The sequence below is a fragment of the Nilaparvata lugens genome, chromosome Y (assembly GCF_014356525.2).
Source record: "Nilaparvata lugens isolate BPH chromosome Y, ASM1435652v1, whole genome shotgun sequence".
NCBI classification, from domain to species: Eukaryota; Metazoa; Arthropoda; class Insecta; order Hemiptera; family Delphacidae; genus Nilaparvata; species Nilaparvata lugens.
Window position 1 is genome coordinate 200,550 of NC_052519.1, and position 15,619 is coordinate 216,168.

Here is a 15,619-nt window from a genome sequence, read left to right on the forward strand (position 1 = left end):
ACCTCACTATAGAACCCTTCATATTTGTTTTGCGATAAATTTGTTTCATCACACATTTACCCAGTCTCGCTAATAACGATCGATACTGTGAGTTCGATATATTTCCAATTCCACATACTTTCAATTCCACCAGCTGACAAGATATTTTGAGTTCCGCCGGCCTGCACGATATTCGGAGTTCCGCCTGTCAACATATTCGGAGTTCCATATATTTCCAATTCCGGCCAGCTGCAAGATATTTTGGGGCCGCGGAATTGGAAATATCTGGAACTCAAAATATCAATGTTAAATGTCCTATGCTTGAAAACTGTTGCTGGGTGGAACTCCGAATATTTGTCAGACAGTGGAATTGGAAATATCCGGAACTCGAAATATGTTGCTAGGCGGAATTGGGAGTATCTGGAACTCAAATTACTTGTTTGTCAGATGGCGGAATTGGAAATATCTGGAACTCAAAATATCGGTGCCAAAGTGGGAATACTGGTAATGTGTTTGTCATTGAGAAATGGTTCAAGTCTGACTTATTTTCTAGAATGATATGGACTAATTAGCTCACTTAGGGTAATTCATAGCTCATTATATATTAATTTTGGACGGAAATATCAAACTCAAACTTTAAACAGTAAGAACAACTTGGCTGATCTTTTTGGACTTGTTTTTCATTATCAAAATTTGGGAATAGAATACTTTTAGACCTGGTTTGTCGTTATTTTTCAATTATAGACTATTCATATGATTTGCGATTGTACCAAAAAATAAGTAGAAGTAATTTAATATTTTCCAGATAATATAATATTTTATAATAAAATAATAATACGTACATATCTATTATTTTTTAGAAAATTTAATATGTTTCCAATATAATAGCATTAAGTTTATAGGTTATGTTATGCATAATAATAATTAAGGTAGGTGTAACGTACATTTGCATTTTGCAACAGAAACAGCTTCTTATAGAGTATTGTTTTACAGGCTAATTTTTTTTATGTAATGTATTCAAATGTAATTATAATTAGGATTGGGATAATACAAAAATATGCTTTTTGCTTAGTGATATCTATTACATTGTGACAGAATTTGGTTTCTCAATAATTCTCATCCTGAGGTAAGTTTAATGTGGACTAAGTTACTAAAGTTGAAAATATTATTTTAAAATAGCAAATTTAATTTATTAATAATAGGCTAGCAACTTTTATTAATTTCTTTGTTCTATCATTAGAATACTTGAATAATATTAGAAGTAGGGGTACTGAATAGGCTAAATATATTAAGACCTTATTCCCTATTGTGAGATATTCTTTTAAATACTGTAGTTAGGTTACTGCATCATTTATTCAATAAATTAAATAAAAAAGGATTTGCTAACATAAGTGATTTACATGTAGGCCTACTGCAGTCAGGCTACTTGTTGGAAAATCCATTTAGAGAAATGATTCAAGATTAAGCTTAGAGTGGTTTAGCCAAATGTGGATTGTTTTATAAAATAAAGTTTTTCAGTATTTTATAAAAAGTTTTCCATTAACCAAATTATAAACTGAATGAAATTCAACCACTCACTGAAGCCCTAGAGCTGATTGGATTGGTTGTTTGAAGATAATTTATATACGGTACTCAGACTACTGTAATTTGTAGCATCATAGAGAAACAATTAAACATCTCATGGTGATTAATTTAATGGTTTAGTATAGGGCTCTTATGTTGTAAATTTCACTGTTAACTCAAGCCGCTGATATTCCTATGGTATTTTTGCTTTATGGTAACTCAATATAAATATAATAACTCTGGTACTATGAGGTCCACCTAATGGCAGCATTTGATTAACATTGGTGTTGCTATTCTTGTCTATCATTAGATAAATCAAATTGCTTTGGAAATTGAAATAAGTTTTGCTCTATCCTCATGTTGCTTCACATGATTGTTTTTTTACAATGTAAAAATATACCTAATTAATTAGACCTTACAAAAAGATTTAATTTAAATCATGAAAATTTATGAATTACTAATTGAATAATATATTTTCTTGACGAATAAAATATTATTTATTATTATTAAATAGAATGCACATTTAATATTGGGTTACATCAGATATGTTATTCCGAATCAGCTATTCTCTATTATAGGAGCCAGTGGCAATACAGGAAATCGGCAACGCAGTTGTCCTATCTTTTCTACTGGCATTATAGCATTGACCTAACTATAAGCCTACTTGAATGAATGAATTTATTTGCCAAAAACAAGATACAAACATAAAAATTAAGGAAATGTTAATCTATTTTATTAGAAACTATAACAAAATGATATCCTTATTTATGATAATAGTATTAATAAATTAAGATTAAATTTATGCTCACATGCATGAGTACAGTAGGTGAGGCAAAAATACCTGCAGAAGGAAGATTCCTTGTTTGCCAGTGTGACTCGTATAATCAGCTGTACTTAAGTATCGCTGTATTTATTTACCCTCTTTGAATGAGTAGTTTTCATTTGATCGCCAACTTTTTCCATGCTAATGTTAAATTTAATATTATACAAAAGTTTTCCTTATAAATTAACTTGAACTTATTATTTATATTTTACAGTGCCAAACTGATCAACTGCATCCTAATGGAACGTTCAAGATGTGATTCAGTAACTGATACGGTTGTTGCAATAATTATTTTTGACCAAGTAAGTAAACAATTCACCATGAAATGGTATTTTTGCTTTTGCTCCAAATCAGTATGGGCTGGGACACACAGAGAACAATCTGCGGGAAGCGGTCAGAGTGGCCTTCATCTATATTTTAGATATTCATGTCTATAACCTGCTAAGACCTCTCTGATTCCTGTCTGCAGATCGCTGTGTGTGTCCAAGCCACAAAGTTTTATCTTATTTATAAATATTGTGCGCCACCCACTTGGAAAACATTTTACAGGTGACATTTTTGTACTGTTTCGATTTGGATACTATCAAAAACAACTTGAATATGGTAATTTTAAAAAATCGATTTAATTTACTTAGAATTGATATTCTGAGAAATCAAATATGTAATGAGACAGGCAATACTTTCTTGATCACTTTATACTTGTTTTCATCCCTCTGGAAACGCTGCTGCATTGTGGTCGTCAGGCTAGTTTTACACTCATTCGGTTCGTTTCGTTTTCGGCAAATCCCGATAAGTGTGAAACGGTAATACGGTTTGAATTCAGTACCGAATAGAAACCGCATAGAACCGAACGCCTATTTGACACTTGACTCTAATAAATTCCATCAGGTTTCAATTCGTTGCTAGCGAGAGGCTACTTTCACACACTTTCGGTTCGGTTCGGTTCGTTTCGTTTTTGGCGAATTCCTATAAGTGTGAAGCGATGATTCGGTTTGAATTCGGTACCGAATAGCAACCGCATAGCACCGAACGTCCCCTCGACACGAATATCATATTCGAATTTGTTGCTAGGGAAACAGGAAAAAACAAAGTCTTCTACACACGCTGGCCTTTTTTGTTTTTATTTTAACCTGATATCGTGATTATCTGTTTCAAAATTTCCCAAGTCAAAATCATATGGTCAATTCAATTCTGTTAGTTCACAGGAACATTTTTTTCTCAATGAATAGTTTGCCAAAAAAATATGAAAGATATAAATTAAAACTCAGGGAGAATTTTTTTCCACGAATATTATATGATTTCATCAATGGAGAGAAGAGATGAAGTTTATATAATACCATGTGTCAAAACAAGGTCAAATTTTCAATTTAAAAAAATTATCTCTCTAAACATCCAAAATTAACATAATCAAAAAGAAACTATTCAAATAATTCACAATTTTTAATTAACTTTTAGGGTCGGTTTCCGAGCTCGGGATTTAGCTAAGTTCTAGACTTCAACTGGCTTTAAACTCTGGAGTCAGAAAATTGGCTTTCCGAGTCAGAGCGTTGACGTAGTCGAGGACTTAAATAGACTGTGTAGTTTAGAATCACGTTAGACCCTGGAGTTTGTAATTTCGCTTTCTGAGTGAAGGGCTTTTAAGTCCAGGACTTAAAACAGCGTGATTTTAAACCCTCGACTGGGGTAGGGTTTAAATTCAAGTTCTAGACTTAACTGAGCAAACACAATTCAGTTATTGTTTTGGAGAAGATAAAAAGCCAAATAATTGTCATGGAATACAGTTTTTTTTTTCAAAACAAATACGTTTTCAAACTCAGTAGCCTAATTAAATTTTCATTCATAATCACTGGTTAGGATCAATGATCAATAATAGCATAACGTAAAATGAAATGTTTATTCATTCACCTTTCAAAGGTTTTGCTTTGAATAGGCCTACAAAGAAATCGAAACGTATTTTCACAAAATAGTTTGGAGAGCATGCTCATTTGAATTGTCCCGCTGCAATCAGCTGTTTCCGTTTTGCTATAATGCCAACAATACAACAGCAAAATATTGTGAATTTCCCTCATGTTTACTGCGTTAAAGTCCTGGACTCAAATAAGTCGAGAACTTGATAGACTCCGGAGTTTAGAAGATAAAATCGTGACTCAGAAAGTCAATTTAGACCCGAGAGCTTATTTTAGTCCTAGACTCTGTAAGTCCAGAACTTATAGATCCCGAGCTCGGAAACCGGCCCTAAGTCTAGAACTTGAATTTATACCCTACCCCAGTCGAGGGTTTAAAATCACGCTGTTTTAAGTCCTGGACGATTTTTGATAAATCCTTGACTTGGAAAGAGGCGAGAATCTAATTCAAGTCCTGGACTTATAAGCCCTTCACTCAGAAAGCGAAATTATAAACTCCAGGGTCTAACGTGATGTCTAAACTCCAGGGTCTATTTGAGTCCTCGACTACGTTAACGCTCTGACTCGGAAAACCAATTGACTACATCTGATTTTGAATCTGACTCCAGAGTTTAAAGCCAGTCAAAGTCTAGAACTTGGCTAAATCCCGAGCTCGGAAACCGGCCCTAAATTTTTGTTGTTCAAGAAATAACATCTTACAATTTAACACCAGCTGTTATATTCAAATATACCAGCATGACCTGTGAAAATCCAAACACAGCTGTTTTTGAGAAGAAAATACCTAATTAGAACCGTACGAATTAAAACCTGACATGTATGAAAGCCTCATTCGTTTTCGGTAACGAACCGAACCGAATGCGTGTGAAGCGTCTAAGCCTCACTGTGCAGAATAAGCCTCGTCGACAGAGTGGTGGTCATGATGTGGGTCTGTCTACCCGCTAACTTTTCAGGGTCTTCTTCAACTTGTCCTCTTTCTATGCTTCGTACAGTAGCTGCAACCTTGTTCAATATTCTTTTGCTCAATAATTCAGGCCTATTCCTGGCCAAGGTTGAAGTCACTTCCACTACATGGATCAATTTTGCTTGTAGATCTTTTTATAGTGATGAGTTTCTTCATTTATTGTGAACATTTGTGGTTTCCATTCCACCATTAAGGCTGATTCCAGGATAAACATTGCAGGCAGAGTCAAAATGAGGCCACAAAGGTTGAAATAGTGGTCTACAATGAGCAACTATCTTGAATAATGAATCCTCAAAGTTTCATGAATTTATTTGCTCCCTATTCAGCAATGGATCGGATCTCACCCAAGATTTAAACTATATATCGCAAAAAGTAAAAATTATGAATTGAGTTTTCCCTTGTGATGTGCTTCATTTAGTGAGACCGATGGTATCCAAATCGGAATAGCCTTCTTTGAAAAATGTTACCATAAAAAGTTTTGAAAAGCGTGATGCACAACCTTAAGTTATCATTCTTATCAAACATGCACCTGCCACTCCCACTAAACTGTTGACGTCTTGCTCAAGTGACTCCACTGAATTATTTATGAATACCGACTAGCATAAACTAACTTATTGCCTAAGCACAAAGCAGGTTCAAAAACATCACATTCATATTAGGTGTACTTCGTCTACTTGAGCCTACGTTTATTTATTATAATTTTGTACCAATTTTCACTTAGATAAGACTAAAACTACCATAATTTTATCTTTGATAGATTAACTATAACTATTTTAACATGTCTAGCTATTATGCTTATCAACTCATAAAATATTTTGTATGCAACATCAAAATAATTTAATATTTTATGTTCGCAAGTTTAATATTGATATTTAATGTGTTTTTAAGAGCATTCTAAAAGAGATATATAGAGAAATTGATGTTTTTCTAGCTCAAAAATGTAAACTTGAATCGTGAAATGTGAAGAAAATCATACATTGACAGCCTATCATTTGCATTTGAGCATGTTCCTACTGCTGGCAGCAAATAATAGGATAATAATATATATATTTTAAAATATTGAATGCTGGGATTATAATATTAATCATACTTTTATTATTACAGATTGAATCCACAAAATAATTGAAGAAATGGTTTCAGATGATTACGAACAAGCGCAGCTATCTTTGGAGAGGTAATGCACCTACTGATATCCCGTGATAAGAACTTGGGAGAGATTTAGTGAAAACCTGGAGAACGGCCACTTAGCTCACAAATCTGAGCTGTTCACATCAAGCTGATATTTGTGACAGCCATTATAGCTTTAATCATGTAAGTAAACACTCGATCAGACTATAATTTTCAATTATTTGTATCAATTAACTGCGCCCGGTTCTACTCAGAATAACAAAGGCACAGGTTTCTTTGTTTAAACTACAACAGTAGGCCTACTATCACCGACAGGAGTCGAGTCGGAGCACGGGAGCAGTGGTAGCGGACGGTCGTGTTTCGAGGAGCGCACATAACATAAACCGTTTCTTGTTTATGCCTTTAGAAATATTTTTTCATCGTAGATCTTGTCCATAACCTAATAACTTACTTTATTAATTTATTCTTTCAATTAATACGTAATAATCTTTCTAATAATAACTCATCATTAATAACATCAGTAATAAAATCGGTATTGTACCTCTTAAAGTCTACTAAAGTATTTAGTACTTGTCTCTCTATTTGAACTTATTAGTTGCGAATTCATTCATCAGTAACCATAATCAACCAACTTAGCTGTATTAAACTGTATTGAATCGTAAATTATCTCTTTATAAATTGTAGGTTTGAATTACTCTTACTCATAATATTAATATATTTTTTATCCATCCAGGAAATTGAATAAACTAAATTTTTATATATCTGATCATTACCAATAAATATTTTACTGTATAAATTCATTACCGTATAATCGGATACAGGCCATTAAACCTTAAATAAAATGAAAAATAAATAAAACAGGAGTTCTACTATTTTTCTCTTTGGGAGGATGGTGGGAGTGTTTACCGCTACTCCTGGAAACAATTCGTCCACTAGCATCCGTCATAATGGTCATTGAACACAACTTATTTGTACATCTATATGAGATTTGTCCCTTCTGGGATACGTAGCTTTTTCGAGATTTGAATTCGTCAACCCACATTAAACCATCCATTACACTAAAGTCTGCAGTCAGACTATTTCGTTCTGAATTAGTCATATTTTGATGAATAAAGCAAGTAAACAGCAAAACAAAAAAAAAAACTTAAATTAGCCAACAGATTATCATGCAAGCAAGCTAACACATATTTATATTTTTAATACTAATATACTAATCTTGCATCCTATAAGCCTATTTCAATTCTTACAGCTCATCATGAAAAATTAATTCAGTAAGATTATTGTTATAGTTGAGCGTTAAATATTCCACTAGGTAATTGGTATCAGGCATGTCACACTTAACTTTATTTTTTGAATCATTAAATTTATCTGACAATCAATATTTTCATTTATATCTCAATACGGACTTCCTATGTGCTTAGTCATGCAGCATTTATTATTCCGAAAACATATTCCTTCTCAATCAATTAGTAGTAATATCTATCATTAAAGTGTTGGATTAAATAAAATAGATAGGTAAATCAGTGTTCCAAAGATGAATTTAATGCGTTCATAGTTGTTGATTGTCAGTAGATGGTCCAGAAAATACGCGATATACGATGAATCACACAGAATTCCATATTATTTCCATCTTCCATTTTAGGATGAATATAAGCTGAGCTAAATTCAAAAAATTGTAAATTATTCTGTCATTCTTCAGTAATTAATGAATGCAATATGAACAACTCTCTTTCATGAGGTGAATCATTTTTTCCAACATTTTCCAGTTTCTCAATGATAGGGGAGTTATAATTATTTGTATAGGTCTTCTAAGGAACCATTATCTTCAGCTGGTACCAATCAACTAAACTTCAACTCCAAACCACCGTATTAATACCAGTATACAATTTATAAGTCTATTACAGCTGTTAACTTTAGATGCTAAATCATTTATTATCACAACATGATCTTCAATCATGATCATCTTCCCGTTCATCGGTAGCCGCTGGGCCGACAATTTTTGAAACATAGGTCTGTAGAATGGATTAATAGATAATTGTTATTAGTCCCCCTATCAAAATTTCTATTCAGAAACCATCCCCAATATTCACACAACATATTCCTAAAGTTTCATGCCGTTCTGTCAAGTAGTTTTTAAGTCTATAGGGAACAAACAAAGTAACAAATTAACACATAGTCATATATATATATATTATATATATATATATATATATATAGATTATTTCTTTCTTACATAATTAACTTTCTGTTGTTTCCACTTATTTTTTTCTGTTACAGTTTCTCGATTGATCAAAGCACCACAGACTGCATCGTTCGTCACCTCTGCCTTTAAGCGCGTTATCACCTACTCCAATAAGCCACCCCAATATCCTTAATAAGCAATAGAAGTTCTTATCGACTGTGTATGACTCATTAATATCCATGTTCTGTATAAATTTATGTGATAGGCCTACTGGTATTAATGTTGATGTACCGTAATGTTTTTTGCTCATGTATAATTGATAATAATACATTAAAAATAAATATAATGTTAAATTATTATTGTTGGTTTTTATTGAACGAGCGTTAGCGAGTTCTCACTTTTGACTTACTGAGGGCCAAAGTCGTCCGTCTGTTTGTATGCTCTGCAATAACTTAATAAGAATTGATCAATCAGTTTCAAATTTTAAACACGTATTCTTCAAACCTTTTTACAGGTCAAGTTACAGGTCAGTTACTTTTTACAGGGACACATACTACCGCACCGCGCCAGCACCGTCACCGTGTTTGTTGCCCGCGCCGTCACCGACTAGTTCAGATTACTTTTTGACGGTGAAGGTGCGGCCTCGTTTAAGGCTGTTCGGTACACTTTTTATTATTTGAATTGGATAATATTTTTTCAATATAATTGTTAAGATCATTATAAGAGTGAGAAAAAGTGGCAACTGAAATTTTCAAGTGGTATAATAAGCGAGTTATGGGTTGTAGAAGTGCTAACTTTCCAGATTCCGTTTTCTTTCCAGATCATAAACGGTTTCGACTATATTATTAGAACTTCTCTTGAAATTTTAAAAAATTATTCTTTCCAAACTAAAACATTTTATTCCCATTTCGTTCATAAATAAAAAAGTAACATTTTTTGCAAATTCGATAACTTGTTTATTTTGGCATTAATCGCTAAAAAACGCATATTAGAACAAAGCCAATGATATACTGAATGTATAAAAAAACTCCAATGGAAAATTCAAAACCGTTTATGATCTGGAGAGAAAACAGAGTTTAGCACTTCAACAACCCATAACTCGCTCATTAGACCACTCAAAAATTTCAGTTGCCACTTTTTCTCACTCTTATAATGATCTTAACAATTATATTGAAAAAGATTATTCAATTTAAATAAAAATAAAAAGGTTTACCGAACAGCCTTAATATAGAGAGTAAAAAACTTATTGAAGAGACACAGAATTATTCAGTTTTGTACGATCAAAGTGATGAGAAATATGGTTGAACGGAGAAATAAGTTGAAGTAAAAGTAGAACCAAATACGTTGAGCCAAAGGTATTATAGACATAATATAATAAATTATTAAATAAACAACAAAAGGTATTAAATAAGGCACCCGTGACTGTGTCTTGAATTTTAAATTTAAAACTAATTACTAGTAGATGCAGAAGGTAACAATTTTATTGCAGATATATAGTATTTTCGAAACATGACTGATGGTATTGTTAGGCACTGAAATATATACCAGCACTATGATTCTCATTTTCTGTGTCTACAGGTAATTAGTTAAAAATTGAAATTATAAATTCAATTCAGATGTAACAATATTATATTATATTAACAACATTAGTTTAACACATTCAGAAATCATACCGCAGTAGCACTACAGAACTGAGACACTGCTGTCGCTCGGATATGTGTGCTCTCCCACCGCCATTACCGTGTCGTGGGCTTAGCTCGGCCGTACGTCGGCGCGGGCTCGGTGCGGTTATATATGTCCCGGCCTTGAGTCTGCACACAGGCGTTTGCTTTTTTTCTATGACTGCCCTGCTGCTCCGTGCGTTTGCCTTAACACATGGCAAGATGAAATACAAAAGGTTGCAAACAAGTTTGGTTATCAGTAGTGTACTATAAATATCGGGGACCGAGCTTCACTCTGGAGTACAAAAGCATAACAATTTATTACGAAAGAAGAAATTAAAATAACATTCATACAGAAATGTTCTATCTAATCACAGTAAATTGAGATTAATTCCCAGAGGAATGCAAAAATTTCCCTCACAAAGGCCTAGTTGCACAAAAGCCGGTTAAATTTTAATCCTGATTAACTTCACGTGAACCAAATCAGAGAAGACCATTTCAAAAAGATGGATCTACTAATAGCCCGACTTTTTTGCAACCGGCACTAAGTACCTGATTGAATGATTACAAAAGTTCAACAGCTGAGTCATAGTTTTGACACAGTCCCACACACATGAACTCGCTCACTCACTAACTTCCATCACCAACAGACGACGAAATAACTATTATCAGCTATTTTCCAAGGATGAATAATATTTATCCTTTTAATGTCCTTCAGCGAGTTTTCCCAGGGATGAGACCTAGTGCAATCGAATCTTTATATTATAAACCTACTATCTTCTGAATTTCGTGAGAATCGTTAGAGCCGTTTTCGAGATCCAGTGAAATACAAACATATAAACATCTAAACATGTGAACAGAAGTTGCTGTATAGGATTATTATGATATCTGGGCATGAAATTTACATTATGTACAATACTCTGAATAAAACAAGTTGAGACTTGACTAAATATCTGTATTGCCAATTTGTGCAAAATATTTCAATATTCTTGCGCAAGTCCTTAGGACTGAATATAATTGATTTAGAAAATTGCACTGGTGATGTGAAATTAGAAGATATATCAAGTCATATGGACTTTCATGAAAGATTTTACACAATTCGACAACACGGATATTTTGTTGAAGAATCAATTTATTTTATTAAGAGTAGATTTGCGCAGGAATCAATTCTGCCAATAATTGAGCAGAAGAAAGCTTGTGTCGAAAATCAATTTCAGGCTTCTTAGAAAACGATTTTTTAAATGTTCGATATATCACACAAAATGGTATTGATGTGGTTTTTTAGGACCTGGTATTCTCAAACCATTATTTTCTTATAATAGTCCTACAGTATTGTATTATTTTTTTAGCACAGGCATTCATATTATGCAGACCATTATAGTCTTTCAAAAAGATTATAAGCTTGGTGTACCAGTACTTTTTATTACCGTACTTGATAATGGTGCATTTGAGTACATTAGGTTCTTTTTTGTAATATTCATTTTGTTTTGTAAATAAATTGATTTATCTAAAAAAAAATGACAGCAAATTATATAATACCATGATATATAATAGACTGAACCCAAAACTGTCTCTCTCAAATTTTAATAGATTAAATGTTTTCAAATAAATAAGGTTTGATTTCACATTGCTAAAATTTAGTCCAACTCTATAAAAAAAATAAACTAAGAATTTTAAATTTCCAAAGTTCCATGGAAACTGCAGCAGATCTGCTACAAAGACAGTTGCTGAATCAAACACCACATACTAGAATAGTTTATATCACTTTTTACAGATTCTATGACCTATTAAAACTAGGGAGTTCTTTTTCAAACACTCTGTATATATTCCATCTCATAGGAGCCATTTTCGATCCAATGCAAATAAAAATTGCAATTACTTCTTGTATCTTTGTATCATGTATATTCTTGTGAATGTTATATTACCGTCTTCATTGAACATCAAGAAGGAAAATTTAAATTTGCGCTTTGTAGCGGTTAAATATTTGAATCTATATTGTGCAAATAATGATTATTCAAATCATTACAGTTTTATTGGAACTCGATGTGCATATCCGCGTCTATAGGCACAGCCGCATCGTCTCTTATTATGCAGATACAATTAGGCATAATGCCTCTTAAATTATATACTTTCAGCTTTGCATTGAATTCATCCATTTAACTAATTCTTATAATTATTGAATGTATGATGATTCTAGACCGGCACCTTGCTATGAGACAGCCACTACCCGTATGTTCTACAATGGCAGAACGGAAACCATGAGGTCATGTACTCCAGAGGCGGTAGAATGGTGTCAAAACATGGACAATTCTTCTGTCAGTGTGAGTTGGACATATTCTCTTTCTACTTCAAAGTAGATTTATCCTAATTATTCTTATCTGAGAATACTGTTGAACGAGTATTGGTACAATATAGTTGGCTCAAATTCCTTCGATTATACAAGTCTAGTATTTCAATATGTTGTGAATTTCATTGAAAGTGCTACAGGTCCCAATCAACTTTAAGTTACCTCACACATTTTTATGTAGACGTTTTATTTGGAAGATGGAAGTCGCCCCATACAGCTTTCATTGGTTTAGGATTACTGATTTGATGTGTTAGGCAGTATAGAATTGTATTTACTCTCAACAGTTATTTGAGATGTAATAGTTCAATTTATTACTGCTTTGTTTATAACTTAACAGTAGCATATTATATTGTTTCTTCAAAAATCTGTAATACACCTGCCAACGAAGGTAGAAGGCTCTCTTCACTCAGGTCCTTGTGAAGACATGAGTGTTTATTTTGTACTCTTTCACACATTTTTTAACTTGCTATTAATTTACTATACGATATTCTCACTCATTCTTATGTTAGCTTCTAATTTTCAATGTAAAATAATTTGATTTAAGAGGATGTTATGTTCAACTGATGGCTTTTATTTTTGTCATTGATTTTTTCTTGATTGAATTAAATATAATGAAGTTATGAATATAAGAAATCTTGAAATTATTGTCTTGAATGCCAATTTCTTTCAGTAATATATTTAATTAGAGCTGATTTAATACGTACCTTATCCAATTAGGATAACGAATAAATAAAGTTTAGTACTGAATAATTTACCACAGGGCTCCATCCTAGGTCTTACACTATTTATTATATATGTAAATGAGCTGTCATCTTGCTCTACCAAGCCACTCATTGTGCCTTCAATATGCCGATGACAAAACCTCTATTATCACTGACTCAAGTGGAGTGATCCGTGGTCTAGTGGATAGAGAGCTTGCGTAGCAGCATAGAGATCCCGGGTTCGAACCCACTCACAACCGAAAGTTTTTTAACCAGATCACTCCCGTGTTATCGGATGGGCACGTTAAACTGTCGGTCCCGGCTGAAGTATGACAGTTGTAAGGCCCATTGACGGCTCAAATTATATATTCAGGCGGTGGGACCTTCCCGCAAGGAACTCCCCACCAACATAGCCATACGAATTTACTTTTTTTTACTGACTCAAGTTTGCGATCTGTAATCAAATATTGAGAGATGGTTTGCTGCAAATGGCCTGTCTATGAATACAAGTAAGACCAAGTTAATTATTTTCACCCCCTCCCCCATTTTGCAGCCAGAAACTTTAATGAGTTGGTCGATTTGAGTGTAGGCTACCCCAGCAGAGCGTTGCTGTTGATCTTCTAGGAGTAATATTAGATAGTAAATTGGACTGGTCAGTACAACCTCAAAAAATATGCTCCATAGTTAACTGTAACTCGGCTATGTTCTCTCTGCGAGTGCTCAAAAACACATTGAGTTTAAAAGCCGTGATGGTGGTCTATTACGGTTATTTTTTCCTTTCCTCAAATATGGCATAACTCTATGGGGAAGATCTAAATTCTTCAACCAAGTATTCTCAGGAAAGTAGATCTCAGAAAAAAGCATTAAGAATTATTTTTGGGAAGCCCCCCAGATATCCCTGTCGAGAACTTTTCCTTACTGGCAAGATATTAACACTGCTGTCTTGGAGATCTGTACTTACACTCACAAAAACCTACCAAACTCAGGTTCAATACAAGGCACTCAGCCTCCCTATCAGTGGCTGCTCATAGAACCACCATGTTTGAAGAATCTCTGCAATGTATGGGCCAAAAAATTTATAAGAGGCTCCCTCAGGATATTACAGACATGGCGGACTTGAGGATTGTTAAAGAGGCTGTTGCTTGAAAGGCCATACTATCCTGTGGATGAATTTCTGCAGTAGTAAATTGTTCCATGTCTGTGATTCAACCCAGACCTTAGGTATTTTTGGTATTTAAATTTAGGTACTTTTGACGACTGCATTATTGAAAAAAAAATTATGTGACTGTTGTATAATTACAGTTATTTATTATCATTGTGATTGTGATGTGTGTTGATAACCTTCCCAGGGCTGCTCTTTTTTGATTCATCCTCTGTCTGATTATCAAATGTTTAGGATGCGATTATTATAAATTGAAAAATTTAATGCTAATAATTTTTACAATAAATTATTTTATCCGCCTCAATAGCAAGAATAATAATTTCAAAAACTTATTGTATGAACTAATGTTTTATTGATACAGAGTGGCGAAAAAGCGAAGTTGCTGAAAGCAGCGATCACGGGGCACGTGGATTTGATGAAGGAGGCGCAGGGCAACGCGGGCTGCAACCGGCACCTGTTCGGCCTCTATTGTGTCGCCATGGAGTCTGGACTCCCTGTTCCAAACATTTTCCAAGATCCTAATTTTTTAAAGAGGTGAGCTGATTGCTAGGCTACCTGCAATTATCTAAAATTGAGCAATATTATGGAAAAGTGTTGTATTATCATTTCTAGCACTGTTCTACTTCCATCAACATAAAATTTTTAGAGGGTGAAGAAAAATCTAATCGCTCAGATAAGATGAGAGACCTGTTATTCCCGTTGAATGGGTCGCCAATGGCATTTTGTGTGCTAAGGATATGAGTCGAAATCGGCTCCCAGTGGTTCAGATAAAACTTTACATACTCCCATCTCGTATTATTGTAATATGGGGGAGTATTGAGATGTTTGAATCGTAGTTTTTTGTGCCTTTCATCAGGTTGTTGAACTGATCAGAATTGAACTAAATATTTCCAATATGAACTCTAGTGAACCTTGTTTTTGATAGTTGAAGAATTTATTCATATACAAAGTAAGCGTCTAATATTTACGTCGTTATAAAAGATTTGCTAACTTGCTTCTTATTCATCCAAATTATTGCATCCAAGATAAAGGTTAGATTTCACGTGTACAATTTTTATAAAACTTTTGTCGAAAATAAACATGAAAACTATACATTTTGAATTTAGATGGCTTGAATTAATATGATTGGGAATATTCCACTCAATTATCACTTGTAACGAATATTATTGAAAAGCATGTAGTATGGAAAATAGTAGGTAAAATGTAAA

At 33.5% G+C, this 15,619-nt stretch overlaps 1 protein-coding gene and 1 long non-coding RNA gene across 8 annotated transcripts in view; both read left to right on the top strand.

The window, feature by feature from the left end:
• The first annotated feature begins 465 nt into the window (after window positions 1-465).
• On the top strand, window positions 466-8,899 carry LOC111050531. Of its 7 annotated transcripts, none has more exons than XR_005573442.1 (4): window positions 466-483; window positions 2,580-2,667; window positions 6,371-6,541; window positions 8,636-8,899. It is a non-coding gene; the product is annotated as an uncharacterized LOC111050531 (long non-coding RNA). The 7 variants fall into 7 exon arrangements; XR_005573440.1 differs by having other exon boundaries at window positions 467-483; window positions 6,335-6,541; XR_005573439.1 differs by lacking the exon at window positions 466-483 and adding an exon at window positions 681-698 and having other exon boundaries at window positions 6,335-6,541.
• Window positions 8,900-12,310: 3,411 nt separating this feature from the next.
• Window positions 12,311-15,619, top strand: part of LOC120355155 (peroxisomal carnitine O-octanoyltransferase-like) — a 6,958-nt gene continuing 3,649 nt past the window's right edge. Inside the window, exons 1-2 of the mRNA XM_039443478.1 lie at window positions 12,311-12,522; window positions 14,773-14,945. Coding sequence (XP_039299412.1) covers window positions 12,382-12,522; window positions 14,773-14,945 — 314 coding nt within the window. The 5' untranslated portion in view covers window positions 12,311-12,381. The remainder of the gene's footprint in view (window positions 12,523-14,772; window positions 14,946-15,619) is intronic.